At 47.1% G+C, this 16,943-nt stretch overlaps 1 protein-coding gene across 3 annotated transcripts in view; it reads right to left on the reverse strand.

Annotated features, from left to right (window-relative positions):
- Unc-76 (fasciculation and elongation protein Unc-76) overlaps positions 1 to 16,943 on the reverse strand; it is a 46,740-nt gene that overhangs the window by 15,162 nt on the left and 14,635 nt on the right. For all 3 annotated transcript variants that reach the window (XM_037416242.2, XM_075871044.1, XM_075871043.1), the window contains exon 4: positions 634 to 742. In XM_037416242.2, coding sequence (XP_037272139.2) covers positions 634 to 742 — 109 coding nt within the window. The remainder of the gene's footprint in view (positions 1 to 633; positions 743 to 16,943) is intronic.

The following is a 16,943-nucleotide window of genomic DNA, read 5'->3' on the forward strand; positions in this document are numbered from 1 at the left end:
TGCTTGGGATTGCATTGAATATAGTATTTTCACTACTGCTACCTTAAAAAGCAACTTTTATCTTTGGTACAGAAAGGGCAGCTTCGACGTGATGCGTCAATACAAGCATGACTTCATGAAAAGACTGCAACTCTCAATATACTAGCACAAGCTATCATTTGCTACCAGTCGAACGTGGTTCACGTAAACAATGATGCGTGAATCATTGTCCAGCAACTCTAACGGCAATTTCTGCAATTGAGGCTGCGTGCATCACGCAAACTCTGCAAACCCAGTCAACTGTGTCGACTCCTCGTTCCCGTTGCAGTGGTGCTACACTGTAGATGCTCGGCGGCAAAGCTTTAAAAGCAAAGCCAAATACTTTATGTGTGTTGTGTGGCTCCAGTGATAGAAGTGTTGATTGTGCATATCATGAAATTATAAATTATCCGTTTTAGTGAGCCTCTAAATTGTGTCAGTACTCCTTTGAGTGAAATTATAGATTTCAGTCAAGTACAGTTTCCTCCACCAAATGGTCGACACCAAACAAAATCACGATCATTGAACATGCACAATGGCCTTTGGAGTGTGTACTCCAAAAGGTGTGGCAATGGGGTTGGCGTCCCATAAAAAGATGTTAATGAGTCATCTCACCACTCGTTCATTGAGGTTGAGCGCTGGCAGCTGCAGTTTTCTGGCGTAAGACTTGGACCAGTCGATGGGCAGGATGTTGCCAAAGTTGCCAGTGATCGTCCACCAAGTCCTGGTAAAATAATGAATAGAGCAAACAGTATTGGCTGAATAAACAAAGGCGATCTGATCTTCTACTCTCTGCAAATACTGTAACATTGTCCTGATAGCGAACAATACAGCAACCCACAACTATAAGTTAAACAGCAAACTCTTTATCGGGCAAACTTGTGACCTGCAGAAGAAATGTCATTCACAGTACGATTATCAGTGATGGACAGTTATTAGTCACCATATACATAGTCAGTTTGGCATAAAATACAGGAGCACTGAACTTATTGGTGCGTCACCAAGATGGGGACAGCACAAGACACGAAATGGTGATAGAATGAACAGTCAGTCTGTCACTCAATCACCGTCCCACATGGAGCGCTGTTTGTTCCACTCTCAGTGTGTGAAATAACTGACTGAAGTCTATTTAGTGTGCTAATAGATTTTATGTTCCATGTTACTTTCAAGTTAAATGTTCCTGAAAAGGCTTTCGAAATTGTCCACAGAATAAGCTCTGTGCACAGCACCTGCTAAGGGCATAAAGCGGACAAAAGCAAGCACATGTAGCCAAAAGATGCTTCAAGTCAGTACCTTTCACAAGCTGACAATAGTGCCACGAACACTTTATTGACTAGACACTGTCGGGCCTCATACAACTACACAGCACCGCTGCTATAACGCTATAGATCCAGATCAATGAGGTAGCATGCTTTCTATTTCAACGATTCGTTCCAGAGGAAAAAAGCTGGAGTTGACTGAAGAAAAAAAAAAAGAAACGGGGCATAATTGACAAACGACACGTTTCAGTACGCTCGCTTCCGCAAGGTGGCGGAGCGATCGTTAGCGGGGCGCCGTAGAAATGATCGACTCGGGCGTAGCGCCGCCGCAACGCCAGTCACGAAAACAAACGCGGCTTACCGTACAACCGTCTAGAAATCAGAAGGAACTTAAAAAAAACAGTTGGCGCCGAAAAAAAGCAAACCGCATAAGCTAGGGGGATCGCGCGCGCAGTGTGCCCAGTATTGATTGACCCACCAACGCGCGCGGGGCCGACACCCGACTCGACGCCAATGTATCAAGAAGCTACGCGGCGCCACTGCCAGATGGCGTTACCATCGCAATCTGGCGATCTGCGTCGTCTGCGCGGAACTACGCGGATACGTCGCAAAAAAAAAAAAAGAAAGAAACGTGTACGTCGTCACGCTATAATTGCGTGCAGCACCGCGTAAGTTATTACAAACCAAGAACTGCCGAAGTGTTGGCCCAGCTTTCGGACAGCGTTTATTTCAGGCCCACAAAAAAATACAACAAAAAAATAAAGCATCCTCTTAATATTTATAGCGACCCGTCACGAACGGACGTAATGAACATTTAAGACACATGAGGAATCCCAAACGTGTTCTCATTCCCGATATCACGCATGGAAGCATGCGGTTTTTTTATCGGCCATGTTTCATCCTTTCAAAAATGTTACGATGTTACCTCAGGGCGCAATTGAAGCACGCTGCATGCATCTCATTGGCCTTATCATAATAGCTATCGCGTCGTCGCACGTAAGGATAAGCTCGGCTGTAATCACATAACACGTGCAGACGCGAACTCTGTTGCACGTAGCACCAGCGAATACGCGACACGCGTGTATAAAACAGCCGCCGCACCTGATTCGTCACTCACGGTACTTTTCTAACGTGTCTACATACAATACGTAAACGACGAACGTGTAAAACGAAAACGAAAAAAAAGAGACTTTAAAAAGTGGCGGAAGGGGTCTCACCAAGGAGTTTCCGGCCGTGTTTGCGAAAAGGTCACTCCGACCCCTCCCCCCCCCCCGCCAGACAAATCAGCCCACTCCAAGCTAGTTCAGGGGCCTTGGTCCAAGCTTGCGGCGCGACGTTGTTTTTCACAGGCAGCAGCACTAAATCGACATGGCCTTTCCTTTATTCCTTTTTTATCTTTCTCTGCGTTGCTGGTTGTAGTTGTTGATGGTGGCGCTATAGCATGCCGAAACATATGGCACTTGGGCACGCAACAGGCCAATCGATCGACGTTGTGCACAGAACATGGCGTCAGCTATGGTGCCCTGCAGCCTGGCGCGTCTGCATCAGAGGCCCAGCTTTTACTGCGATAGCAATTACACGGACACTCTCAGCTGGATTATGCCGCCGGCGTCGCCGTACCTCACCGTATATGTATGCGTATATATATATGAAAATACAAGAAAATAAAAAAAGACTCCGGCGCGCGGAATTTCACTTGAGTCCTCTGAATCGCGAGTGCGGGGAGTTAACCACTGAGCCACCGAGGATTACGTCTTTCACCGTTCAAACAGCAAGCTATTTGTATCTACCACTTACCGCTGCTGACGAGCAACTCGGGGGGGGGGGGGGGGGGGGATTACTGTGTTTTCAGCATTACCAGCAAGATGGCGCGATGAGCGCGCGTAGCCACACCACACGTACTTTGCCCCGCTTAGAGGAGGAGAGCGACGCTCCCTCGCGCGCCCTTTATATCGCGGTGGGGAGGAGGGGGAGGATCATACGTCTCGACTGGCCTCGGGTTTTGCCTCGAACGATTTTGTTGTAGTTACCGGGCGCACAAAGGTAACTGCAATCATTACAGTCTCCGTTCGTAAAAAGCGCGCGCTTTTCAGACACAGCGAAATAACGACTGAGACGCTTATTCGCGTGCATCTGTACCTGTGAGTACTTTTATGCCTAGTTCACACTGAAACATCCGCTTTCTACAGCGACCGAAATTCCCCTGCCGCCGAAACGCAGCGTCGTTCGGACTGGACGTGCCCCGCGCCGCCGAATATGCCATCTACTACGGGGCGAACGCGGGATGGATGCGCTGTCACCCGGTTGTTGTCGCGGCTCGCAAATGCCACTACGCTATCCAGTGGTGTATACTTCGACGATTATCGTACGCAAGAAAAGACAGTACTGTTTACTTTGCTGGCAAGTGGCTGTCTTGTAATGCACGAAGAGCAGAAAAACCACCGACGCCAGCGGCGTTGGTGGGTTCGTTTTGCTCTGCAAGACCACAAACTCGGTCACGCCAACAGCAAGCTCGGTCACCTCTTTCACGAAATACAGAAGCGAAGTAGGCACAGAGTAGGTTAAACTTCCGTTGGTTTCAACATTCAGTTACGTGCACTGCGGCATAACAAGTGAGTAGGGCTTGGCCGCCATTTTTCGAAATTCCTTGACTAGCGCTCCTATTGGTCCGCGGTGACCGATTCGGCGGCAGACGCCGCAAAAATCGGTCCGAGAGCGATCGGCGCGGAGAGGGCCCTTTCGGTGGATCTCGCCGCCGCCGAACCGGATTCGGAGCACTTTCGGCGGCCGGAATGCTCAGTGTGAACGCGGCCTTAGTGCGGCATTTGTTTCGATCTGGTTCCCATTCTGCGCGTGACTTTCCAATTTGTTGATATTACGTTCGCATTTGCAACAAAGCTGTGACACTTACGTACAGAAGGCAACGAAAGCTCTCAGCCCATTTCTCTCTCACTTTGTAGACGCTTCATAGTGTTTGTAGCATTCCCACATTTCCTTGTCACTTATTTATTACCGCAGGCGCGCGCACCTTGTCTGCATGGCTGCCGATGGCTTCTCATGTTTCATTCGAAAAACTGTATCTACCACCTTTACGCCAGTGAAAGCTGTGGACCAATGGCAGTCCATCGTGAGATGCACGTCACACGACCAATCGGAAGGGGGCGGGGGAGGGGCGCTGCGGTGAAATTTGTCCCCTCACCCATAAAAGAGAACCCCGCTCAAGCCCACGTTCATGGCAATGTGGACACTGACTAAATGCATAAAGTGACATGAACTTCTTTTTGGCATCATGCAAGCAAGCATGTATACAAAAAAAGCGGGAAGCACCGCGGCATCACGCCAATCATCAATTAACGCAGCGACAAGTTAATGACGACGCACCGTCAGTCTCCGGCCGACTAAGGGGAGGGTTACTTTTGTTCAATAAGGAAACGTGCTCGTTAAAGCAGTTAAGCGCGGTCATATAACGACTAATACAAACCTGCTCGTCAAACATGAATATGAGGACATATTCAAATCAAATATTGCAGCGTCAGATAGACTAACAGAACTAACAAATGCAAGCAATAAATTAAAAATAGAAAAATACTAGCCGATAGTTAGTATTTGAGAGGGAGTAGAAAGTAACGAAACTCCATACTTCCAAAAGCTGCAAAGCTTGCTCACCATTCCTTGAGATTGAATTTAAAGGGACACGCAAGTCAAACAATAGATTAACCTGAAAACTGACAATTTTTACTCTAAATGCACTCCGGTGTTGTACATTTGACAATGCCAGGTTAGTTAACGAACGATAAAATGTCACAAAGTCCCACTTTTAAATCTCCCGCCAAAATTTCCGATGGTGACGTCATGAATTTCGTTTCCTTTTTCGCATTTTGGACCACGTTAACTCAACTAAATTTCCTGGCCCTTGGTACGTTACGCATCTCGCTATCTCGGAACACAACGTACTTCACATTTACAAATCAGGAACCACGTGGTCTCTAGTAGACGCCTGCAAAACCTCTGACGTCAGGAGGCTGGTTCAGGGACGTCATGATAGCGTCACTACCCGCACTCTTTCACTACGTGTCTTCTTACCGAGCATCCTTTTGAAGCAAGCCTAGTGGTGTTCTTGGCACCGTGAAAGAGTATTTTGCTACAAGAGAATTTTTTTTTCTCCTTTGCAGTGTTCCTTTAACCTGACTTAAGCAGTGAAAATTTAAGAGCTCCTTTTTCTTTGTCAAACACAATATTCGTGAGAACTAAGTGACAATAATGAAGAAGATGTTATAAGTAGCAATTTTAATGTATATACAAAGAAACAAAAAGTGGACGAAAAGATAGCTTGCCACTAGCAGGCACCGAACATGCAACCTATAGCATTTTTTATTGTTGTTATTGTTTGCGTGTAGCTGAGGCGCCTGCCATCAAAACAAATACATAGTGGGACGCTTCGGGGCCGTAAATAATGGTATTTAGATGTCACTAATATTTAAACAGCAAAGCAAATATACATTAGCACATCATTTGTCAATAGGCAATTTCAAATAGGGTATAGCCAGAATTTTTTTCGGGGAAGGGGGGGGGGGTGGAATTATACTTTTTGTATGTTCGTGCGTCTGTATGTGCGCGTGCATGTATATATTTTGAGAAAATTAGAACCCTCCCCCCCCCCCCCCCCCAACCTTTGGCTACGCCTTAAGCTTCGCGCCCGCTATCGCTAACGCTAATGTCTTGGGTAAGAAAAACCTGGATGCCCTCTATTAACTCCGAAAATGATGATCCTGTTTCTAAACGATCTCTATCCAAGAAAATAAGTTTTGTTCGACTGTACAAAACTCATTTTATTGATACTCAGGCCGACGATAGAGGGGGATTCATTTCACAAAGTACGGGAACAAATTGAAGTCAATATGAAAAGTACTCACGAATTAGTGGTATAGTGTTAGCATATTCGAGAGCGCGATTATCGTATAAATTTCTTCCAATTTATATTAATTATCAGGTGAAAATTTTAGTATTGTAATATCGTTGTGTGATGCCTCGCTGTAATCGTTAGCGCTATGTTCCAAGGTATGTTTAATTTATATTTTTTACGACTTTAACGAGCTTTGCGCAGAAAAGACAAAGCAACCACTGATATTTGCACTCGCTAAAGTTCGCTATGAAATGCTAGCACAGCAAAAGAAAAAAAAAACACTGGTCTTTCCTCATAGTTGGATTGGGTCATCAAGGCAAGTTCAGAATGTGAACAGCAATATTACAGTTTTACTAATCATCGGACAGACCGTGAATCGTATTGTGGACACCGAGTTTGACCGATGCCGCAAATAAGAAAACTTCAAAGACATCAGACCGGGACGGGATTCGAACCCGGTACCTCATGATCGAATTTGACTGGCGGCGTTAGACGACTAAGCCAGGAACGGTAATTGAGAAGGAGCTATAACTAACCGGGCTTATAAGCCACGGCAGTTGCTTCAGTTGTTTCACACTTTCTGCAGTTGCTTCGGATCGCCAATATGATCCCCGCGTTCTGTGCACCGCTGCACGCCGGCATTCACGTACTTCTAGACAGTTCCCGCCAAAACCACGTTTTGGCGCCAATTTTGAATTCAATGTTGCCGAACACTTTCCATAAGTACCGCAAGCGGTAAACCTACACGGGCACACCGATAACTAAACTAATTCCAAGTTCCTTAAAACATGTCGCACTAGCTTTCCCATACGTTAGCACAGTTTTCGGCAAAGTCACGTTTTGGCGCGAAATTTGAATTCAATGTTGCCAAACACGTCTCGCACGCGGGACCGTAAAACTGCACGTACATGAAATGAATGTTGTACAATACCTGATGTACGCATGCGACGCATTAATTAATTAGTTAATTGACTGACTAAACTCAATCAGGAGACGCTCTCTCCTTTTGCCCCCTTCGTGGGCATTTTCGTAAGAATGCCTAAATAAAATAAACAAATAAAACTAATCATGAATGACGCTTTAACTTGATAACCGAGTGACTCATCGGGTAATTGATTGTTCATTTTATTTAATTCTAGCTGGAGGGTCGGCATCTGCAACTTGACCGAGCACATGCATCTATTACAAATATTTATGCTTAGAAAGCTCAGAAGAGCACAGAATCGGGGAGGGGGGGGGGGGGGTGTTCGAACATACTTTATGTACTTTCGTGCATGTGTTTGCATTGTGTGCATGCATGGGTGCAAAAGCATGCCTACACTTCCGTACGCAGAACTGAAAAAGTTTTATTGGGGAAGGGTGATTTACTTCCCCACTACACATGGATACACCTATTACAAGTACCGCTGTATTCCCTTTCCCCTCTCCCCTGAATGGCTACCGGTACTCATCAACGGAGCGGACGAGCGCTCAAGGACGGCACTTGCATCTATCGCGGCCAAAAGAAATCCGCCAAGCAGAGGAGCTCGCCTCCATCGCGCGCCGTCCGTCTGCGTCCGCTTGCCTAACTTATTATTCATCGTTCCGTTGCTCTCCTTTTCTCCCCCCGCCCTTGCCTCTTCTGACGACACGTGACGTAAGCGACCCAGACCTCCGCGTTCCGAAATAGTTCCACCCCCCCCCCCCCCCCCCCTTCTTGCCTCCGCTCGGCCAACGCCTCGTATCGCATGTGCACCGCAGTAAGTGCGAGTTGCGAGCAGCGCTGCAAGACCTATATCAGTCGCGCGTGATGTGTTCCCTAGGTAGCACTGTCGTCCACTTCGTAGTCACGTGTTAAGTTCTGACAAGATGTGGAGACTCCAGATGTCAATTATGACTACCGGTAAGCGCGCTTAGTCAAAACCCATACTCCTCATAACAGCACAGGCGTGCGCCATTAAGGGCTCCCCTACAGTAGGGGGGCGAAGGTCTGTCGAAGAGCCCTCCTTCACTTATACGTGAACGTATATGGGGCCGACTTTAGCGCCCTCCCCTCCCCCTTACCCTTACCCGCCGCGACGTAGCCAACGAGCCGACGTTGGCTACGATGTTGATTAGTGACAAACACTGGCACGCAGCCGATATTGGCTCGCAGCCAATTTTTACGCCCGTATATGTGTTCCCGATATCGGACGGTGCAAACCGAAATTCACGCGTTACACTTAACGCCAAGCTGACACGTTTAGGCCGGCGAGCAGTGTAGACGGCATCATTATTGAGTGCTCACAGACAAGTGTAACTCGGGCGCCTAAGATGCGCTGCAGCGTGCAAATAGAAACTTCATGAACCGCGACCGCGTCCTACATATACGCCCCAAGTTCTTGCAAATGCCGCTGCGAAGGCTTCCTCCGCAGCCTCTTGATTTCATTTCGCGGATCGATATAAACTCGAAGTGACGTCACCACTAGCGGATGAGATGCTTTTTTTTTTCTTCCCTCCATCCATCCATCCGCATGTATATTTCCTCGATCCGTACGGCCGCTTATTCGGAGCGGAAAGATTCCACGCCTCCTCATGCTGTTCTTTGCCGACGCTTCCCAGAACGAAAAAAAAGCCATCTCTCAGCACTTCGCGGAAAAGAACGCGCATCACGATCTTTTCGTAACCCAACACCACGCGCGCTATCGTACTATGCGTACATGCAGTCGTAGCCAGGGGGAACGTTTCTCTGAGCTAGCAGGTTTCGTATGCAGCTCACGGTCTTGGGCGTCAGCCACGCCGCTACTGTGGTTGCAGACAATAGGAAGTGTAATTACGACACCGGCTCTTTTTTTTTTTTTTGTAAGACTCCTTCAGTAGCCTCGTGCCCGGATGGATCTTTTGTACGGTATACCCAAGTACCTGAGAATGTTGTATCTGTCGTATAAGATGACTCAAAATTTGTCTGCCAAGTGGCACACACATCCCTTTCTATGCGTGACACGACGCCATCTATAGACCCATTGCATGTTTGTAAACACAGGCAGGCCGACGTCGACATTACGGGTAAAATTATAGCGACGTCCTCACGTAACTTCCGCCATAAGCGGAGAGGGTTGCGATGTGCGCCAACAAAGAAATCCAAGTTGTGAGACGCGACTCACATCCAACCACGACGCAGCTGATCGGCGTACCGTTTTTTTTTTTCCTCGTTGCTTGACTGACACCACATGCACCATTGAAAACCCGGCAAAAACTGCGGTAGGCAGAGCGTCTTTTGCTTACTAAGACAGCGCCACCGCATTCTTGTGACGTAAGTCCGGTGTAATTTGTCTATAGTTGCCGTCTGCGCATGCATCTGTTTAGACGAGTTTCGTCTACTTAGCACCAGTCAGACGGCTTAAGCGCAGGACTTTTTCTATAGGTAGTGCTGTGAGAACTGAAGAATAAAAAAAATAATGCCTGCTACCGTGCCACAAAATAGTACCTAATTTTACTGATATCCTCATCTGCCTTGCTCAAATAAATCGTGCTCAACTGAATACAGAGTAGACGGGGTCGCTGAAACAGACACTGAAAGCTGTAATTAAACAAAGTTATTCAGTTAAGAGCATTTTTTTCTTTTCTGATTTTGCCATTTCTTAGAGATCAACATGTTTTCCTTCACGCTTGTTTTCTAATATGAACATGGCGTCCGTGACGTGTGTTGGTCAGTGTCCGGCCGCAAGCTCGGCCGTTTATTTCTTGAAAGACATATGCTCGATATCCAGCACGACTTGATATCAAATCTACGCTGGATAACGAAAATGCTTCTCTCCCGTTCACACTTTTCACGTATACGATTCTCCAAACACATTCCCGCTGCAAGCGTGCCAAACCAAAACTGAAACTGATGTCAGCTGCAAGCTGCAGTAGGACAACTAGCTAAGTAATAGACAAGTGCTTCCGAATACCGTTCGTTCCATTACCAAGGTGAGCAGTCCACGAGCGCGGTTCCTTTCAACGGGTCCCCATCAAAACGCCGGAAATAAAAGAGGCCGAATCATGAAAAGGCCGAACGTCAGAACGCCGAAAAAGTGAAGCGCCTAAAAAAAAAAAAACGAACTGCCGAATAGACATAACGCCGAAAACCACCTCAACCGTTCCGAAAACCACGTGAAATTTTATCTATTTGGAGGCAAATCGACGAAGACGCAGTGTGGTGTGCTTCTAAAAAAAAAAAAGCTGACCTTTGTACTGAGACGGTTATGTTATGTGTTTCACAAGAAAGTACAGGTCCTAGACACTACTGGAGGCCTGGGAAGCGAGAAGAAAGCAACGGCAGAGTGATTACCGACCTTCCTGTAGAATACTGCAATAGTAATCTCGAAGACAGTGATTCACGCAATGCATGCTGTATCGCATAACCACCTCCTTGCCCCGCCGCGGTGGTCTAGTGGCTAAGGTACTCGGCTGCTGACCCGCAGGGCGCGGGTTCGAATCCCGGCTGCGGCGGCTGCATTTCCGATGGAGGCGGAAATGTTGAGGCCCGTGTGCTCAGATTTGGGTGCACGTTAAAGAACCCCAGGTGGTCTAAATTTCCGGAGCCCTCCACTACGGCGTCTCTCATAATCATATAGTGGTTTTGGGACGTTAAACCCCACATATCAATCAATCACCACCTCCTTGACAAAGAATAAAACTAGGCTGGAAGACAACGTCGAGGGAGCAATTAGAAACCAACCTGGCCGTTCACACAGCAGGAGCCAAGGGTTACACGAGGAAATCGTTTGGCGTCTTCTCTCAGCAACCGGTACGATGTCTATACGTTTTTTCAATTTTCTACAAGGAATTATGACTTTCGGCGTTTTTTTTTTAATGTCACCCACTGTTCAACACAGCCCCTTAAATACGCGACACCACGCCGTCTGATCCCCGCTTGCGGCTGTTTGGAGGACTTTCGTATGAGTAGCACGAGTACATCGCCCATATAGGCACCATATATCACGAGGCTGACGGGTATAGCGTCCATGTGCTGTCTGCACTGTTCGCGTTGTTCCTTTCTTCTTACAAGAGTGACCCTGTATCCATAAAAGGTGACGTCACTCTCAGATCTTCCCTTATACTGTCCCACACCCAAAACAGACAAAAAAAAAATCTGAAGCCGACTATAGAGCGACCTACGCAGTTCCCGCCAACGACGTCTGAAAAGTGTAGCATATACCAGCTATAACGCAATCCACTGTGCAAACAGAAAAAAAAAGTAAACACTAGATGACGTCACGCCCCGTCCGTCAGCCACCGAGGCCATTTTCAACGCTTTGCATTCCCAAGTGCGGCAGACACTCTTCCAAGGTTTCGTTTCCGTCCTTTGTTCTCAGAAGAGCGGCATTACAAGGTCGACGCTTAGATGAACGACTCTTCGTCGTAGGGTTACACGAAGGTGGGGGAGGGCGGGGGGGCAAAGTGACATTTTTCACCCCTTCGCCCATATTCATGTTACGGTGTATCTTTACTGAGTCGGACCATTCCCGCCATTCTTAAATGCGTAAGGTTACGAATAAGTAAGCTTTCTGACGATAATGTCCACCGAAGACCCTTGATTTTGCATACATGCATTTTAAAGTAAAAGTAAGTTTCTACTTCGAATGAACACGTTGCTTTGTGTCCCTTTTACAATGTTCTCTGTTTTACTACCAGATAGAAGTCTCTCAAACACTCACTTTTAATTAAAAGAACTGTTTAGTTGCCACATTCACCCTGAAAAAGCCGGGGACCGCTAGGCCACTATGAAAAACATTCCATCAGGTCCGTTTAATTTTAGCATCAATGGTGGAACTTGTTTTATTTCTGACTCGACCAACAGGGCGTCGGGGGGGGGGGGGGGGAGCTACGGTGACACACGCATCCCCCTCGCCTCCTAAATAGGAACCATTAAGGGTAACTGACTGGATATGTCACCAAGATGAGAAGGCAAACGTGCGAGGGGCCGGGTGGTGGTGGTGATGATGATAATGATGATGATCTGCATTCCTAATATTCAAGCACAACTGATATTCGAGTCTAAACACGCGGCGGTTACTATGGAGCGCAGGCTGACACACTTCGCTAGCGAAATCGACGTCAAACGCAATGCCGCCCATATTCTCTCTAAAAAAACTAGGCGTTATAAACTTGGTTGCAGATTTCGAGTGACTGCGCATTCACCACGAAAGTCAAGGACAAGGGGTGTGAGTAATTTATCTTCGTAAAAAAAATATACACGCACGATAAACGCAATCACGCAGACAGCTCTCCTTTATAAACAAATCTATAAAGAAAAAATCGGACTTAAGAAACGATTTACTCCCGTAAATATCGTAGTATAAACCCTCGAAGTTCTTAACACGGGAAAAAAAATTGGGGACACAAGAACCGGAACTGGCGTCATAGATTATAAAAGCGACGGAAGCAGCTAAACGGCGAAATTTTCCGACAGCCACCGTATCCCGGAAGTAACTCCGAAACGTTCGAAACGCGCCGACAGTTATTTTTACCACTTTTGGCACGTCTAGAGACTGGGTGCTACAGCCATGCTCAAAAGCACACGACGATAAGTATTTTCATTTTTTTTAAAAGGAAGCGCTAGATAATCGATCCTGCAACGAATAGAAGGAATTAGGTATTTATTGATTAATTTGTGGGGTTTTATACCCCGCCGCGGTGGTCTAGTGGCTAAGGTACTCGGCTGCTGACCCGCTGGTCGCGGGTTCGAATCCCGGCTGCAGCGGCTGCATTTCCGATGGAGGCGGAAATGTTGTAGGCCCGTGTGCTCAGATTTGGGTGCACGTTAAAGAACCCCAGGTGGTCGAAATTTCCGGAGCCCTCCACTACGGCGTCTCTCATAATCATATGGTGGTTTTGGGACGTTAAACCCCACAAATCAATCATTGTGGGGTTTTATCACCATATGATTATGAGAGACGCCGTATAGTGGAGGGCTCGAGAAATTTCGACCACCTGGGGTTCTTTAACGTGCACCCTAATCTGAGCGAACGGGGCTGCAACACTTCCGACTCCATCAGAAATGCAGCCGCCGCAGCCGGGATTCGATCCCGCGACCTGCGGGTCAGCAGCCGAGTACCTTAGCCATTAGACCACTGCGGCGGGGCATAGACGAAATTAGGTAAAAACTGAAGTTTCACAGTCGTCTTTATCCTCTTTGGGGTTTTTTGTTTTTATTTCTGTGTTTAGTTTATTTACTTATTTTTAGCAGACAACACCGGAGAACTAGAGCATTCCGTCCCCGCAGACCTTCATACGAGCGCGCGTTGCGGCGATTCATCACAGCAAGAGACGTTCTAAATGTCACATCCCCAAACGAAGAACCAAACAAAAACCACAAGAGTTGCAGGCGCTTCGCTTTCGGAAAGTGAACTAGATAGGAATGAAAAAAAAAAAGGTCCGCTCTTATAGCAGCGCAGGCGACACAAATGGCGACCCTGGTTGCTGGCAGGGTGCCCGCGGTCTGCTGGGTCTTCCGGAAGCGAGCAAGACGCGGCTAGCTTCATTCACACCCTCAGAAAAAAAAATACGGTGCAGCACAGTGTCTTCCGTATAGGCCGGCAAAATAATTAGGCGGGGCTCAACCAGAATGACTCGACAAACGCGTTTTTATCGCTTGGGACTCATCCGGACTCAGGCTCACGAAACTTTTTTCCTCAACCGGTTTCACTCGGATTTAAGACTGGCAAGAACTTTCCTCGCACTAACGCGGACTCGCGAATATCTTCGTCAACCGGACTCGCTCGGACCAGCCTCGCAGAAACTTTCCTCAAGTGGGCGTTCAGACTCAGACTCACCAAAAAAAAAAAAAAAATATTTAACTCGGCAGCACTCGCTCTGAATTGCCAGAATATTACTCAGCGAGACTAACTCAGACTCGCGGCTAATTCAGTCTCAGTGACTGACCGAGTCGACTCTCGAATGATTTTACCATAGTTTCTTCAGAATCTATTGCAGGTGTAAGTCTGGTGGTCAATTTTCACAAAAAAGCTCCAGTTGCCAGCGAGAAGTCCGATGCATGCCAAGCAGCGCTACCATAGTTTAATTTTGCGAACAAACGCACTGCTAGCAAAGGTGAAGCCACGGTTTGCCCTTGGTTTGTCTCGCCAACATGCTCTTTTGGGTAATGCCCACTCGGAGTTAAACAGATTTGACTCTGTTATTATGAACGCTCGACTAATTATGAGATAACAGATCGTTGGTCCCGACGAAGTTTTCCAGGCGAAAATGATTTTCATTTCCAGCTGGATTATGTAACTGGAAATTCCAGCTGGGAATGAAAAAAAAATTTCTAGCCTGGATAACTTTACAGGTTTTATAATCCAGCTGAGAATAGAAATATCTCCAAGGGGGTAAGCAAGTATCAGCGTTGACGACGTAATGTTCCATGAAGCTTGCAAAGACTGTACGATAAAGGCACATACCGATCAATGTATGCCCCCCCCCCCCCGAAAAAAAAAACTTCCTAATTACACTACAGATTAGGGAGGCAGCATTACCCGCCACCACACTCCTCATTAAATAAGTAGCAGGCGACAGCGTGGCGCCTATTACAAACAAACACGTTCCCAAACCCAATCACTTATAATCATTGTTACCCGGACCTCTACTCAGACAGATGTAAACACTGCAATCAGCGGGCGGACCTCACACACATTATCTGGGCTTGCCCCAACATCGTGAAGGGGCCAAACACATACATGAATACGGAGCAGTGGGAGACCGCGCTGCTAAGCTCAAGCATCGAGGACCAACTACAGGTCATCAGGCAAGCCGAAGATGCCGCTAGGGCCCAAGGACTCCTAGCTGCCATCTAAGGGAGGGGAGTCAACTCCTCTAACACTTGCCGTTTCAATAAAAGTTGTTTCTCTCTCTCCTAATTAAATTCGTGAAACGTGTGATGAGAAAGCTGCTTTTTTTTTTTCGCTACACGCCACCATTATATCTTGCCACAGTTAAGTTGGCGGATTCTTGACTTCGCTTTACAGGCATAACTTCCACTCCAGCAATTCCATTCCCGAGTGCTCCTCGTAGGGGACGTTGGCTCTTGCAAGCGCTGCTGCACCGTTTTAAGCGCGGCGGAAGATGTCGTCTCTCCTCCCCGGCCTACGCCTTGTCGTCTGCTCGCTCCAACGCGTGCAGACGACACCCAAGGTCGTTTGCACAAAGGCACAACGAACGATCTAACAAGCCGAGGCGACGCAAGAACTTAAAAGGCAAAGCAAAAAAAAAATGATACAGAGAAAGAAAAAAAATAGGCCCTAATCTACGCGTTACACCGCAAATGTAGTCGAAAGACGATAGTCTTGCGTCTGGAGAGAGTGAACAAAACATTTATTTGATGTTCTGCGCAAGAAAATCGGTTAATGGTATTCTGAAGGCGCTGCGTTTGAGTGCCTCGAGCGTGGAGCGAGGGCGAACAAGCGCATCTAGGCACGTTAGAGTTACTGTGTGCGTTACCTTTAGGTAGCATATACCTAAAGGTAGCATATACAGTAACTCTACGACACGTTAGACACGAGCGCCATCTGGCAGTTATCTTCGAAAACGAAGGCGTGCGCGACCGCGGAGAAAGATGCGCGCCAGTCTCGGAGGTGATCAGGTGTAAAATGCAAAGCGACGGGCAGGTGCCACCACCGTGTGGTCGTAGCAGAGCGTTGGAAACACCTTCTGGGGCATCGCGTTGCACTGTCAGCGCAGCGCTATAAACGCTACAGTCATTAGAGTCACTTGTGTGTGCCTCTTCTAGTATAAAGACAGACATACAAAACATAGACGTGTTTTTTATGGCGCCTGATATATGCGCAATATTTGCTTTCTTAACTGACAATCGCACAACTATGAACGCTAAACCTTGAGCAATATTGGTGGGCGCTGCGTATGGGGTGGACCGTTCGGTGCAGTTTGAGGTATCGTTAGGGCGACTTGCAGACAAATGTACAGACAAACAGACAGACAGACAGACAGACAGACAGACAAATGTACAGACCAAAATTTTTCCGTCGAAGGTCCCCAAGAAAGACTATCGTCTTTAAAAAAAAAAACAGCAGCTCCAAGCGATTCACCTGTGCCGACGCTACTGGGGCAGTGCAAATGTGCACAGACAACCAAAACGTCCGCCGCCACGTGCGTCCCCCTCGATCTGATAAAAGCCACCCCCTTAGCGACTTTCGCCTGGACACGCGAAAGTGGGCCGGCAGACCCGATAAGTATACCCGCTCGTACGTTCCACCTGCGGCGCACCTGCTGTCTGCGAGATGACCATCTGATAAAGGCCTCAACACGTCTATCTGAGTTTCCTTTAAGGAGGTGCACATTCGACCAGAAGTAACAAAAAATAATAATAAAACTTGACCGCCCAGTTGGCGTTAAACAGCTGGAACCTCGATCAGGTCTCGACTGCGCAGCTGCAGCAGTCTCCAATTCCACTTTTAAACTTGTGGACGTTTCTTATGGCTGCTCTCAATGACCAAAAGAGACAAAAGACTATCTTAAAGACGAATTAGATGGTATAAATTTATAAACTACACATGGGGCACAACAATCCAGCATAAAAAGCGTGCGTGCACAGCTATGCTACGCAACATTCCACTAGTCAATTTACAAAAATATCATCATTGTTCTCCGATCATGAGCATGAGAACACCATGCTTAAATCATTTATTGAATATCAACCTGCATTATTGAAACAATCAAGAAACAATGCGAATTTTCGACATGCTCCTACATATGTAGCACTTCCATAATACTAGAGATGTGAACTTGAACAGACAGCTGCAATG

This window comes from Rhipicephalus microplus, chromosome 8 (genome assembly GCF_043290135.1).
Source record: "Rhipicephalus microplus isolate Deutch F79 chromosome 8, USDA_Rmic, whole genome shotgun sequence".
Classification (NCBI taxonomy): Eukaryota; Metazoa; Arthropoda; class Arachnida; order Ixodida; family Ixodidae; genus Rhipicephalus; species Rhipicephalus microplus.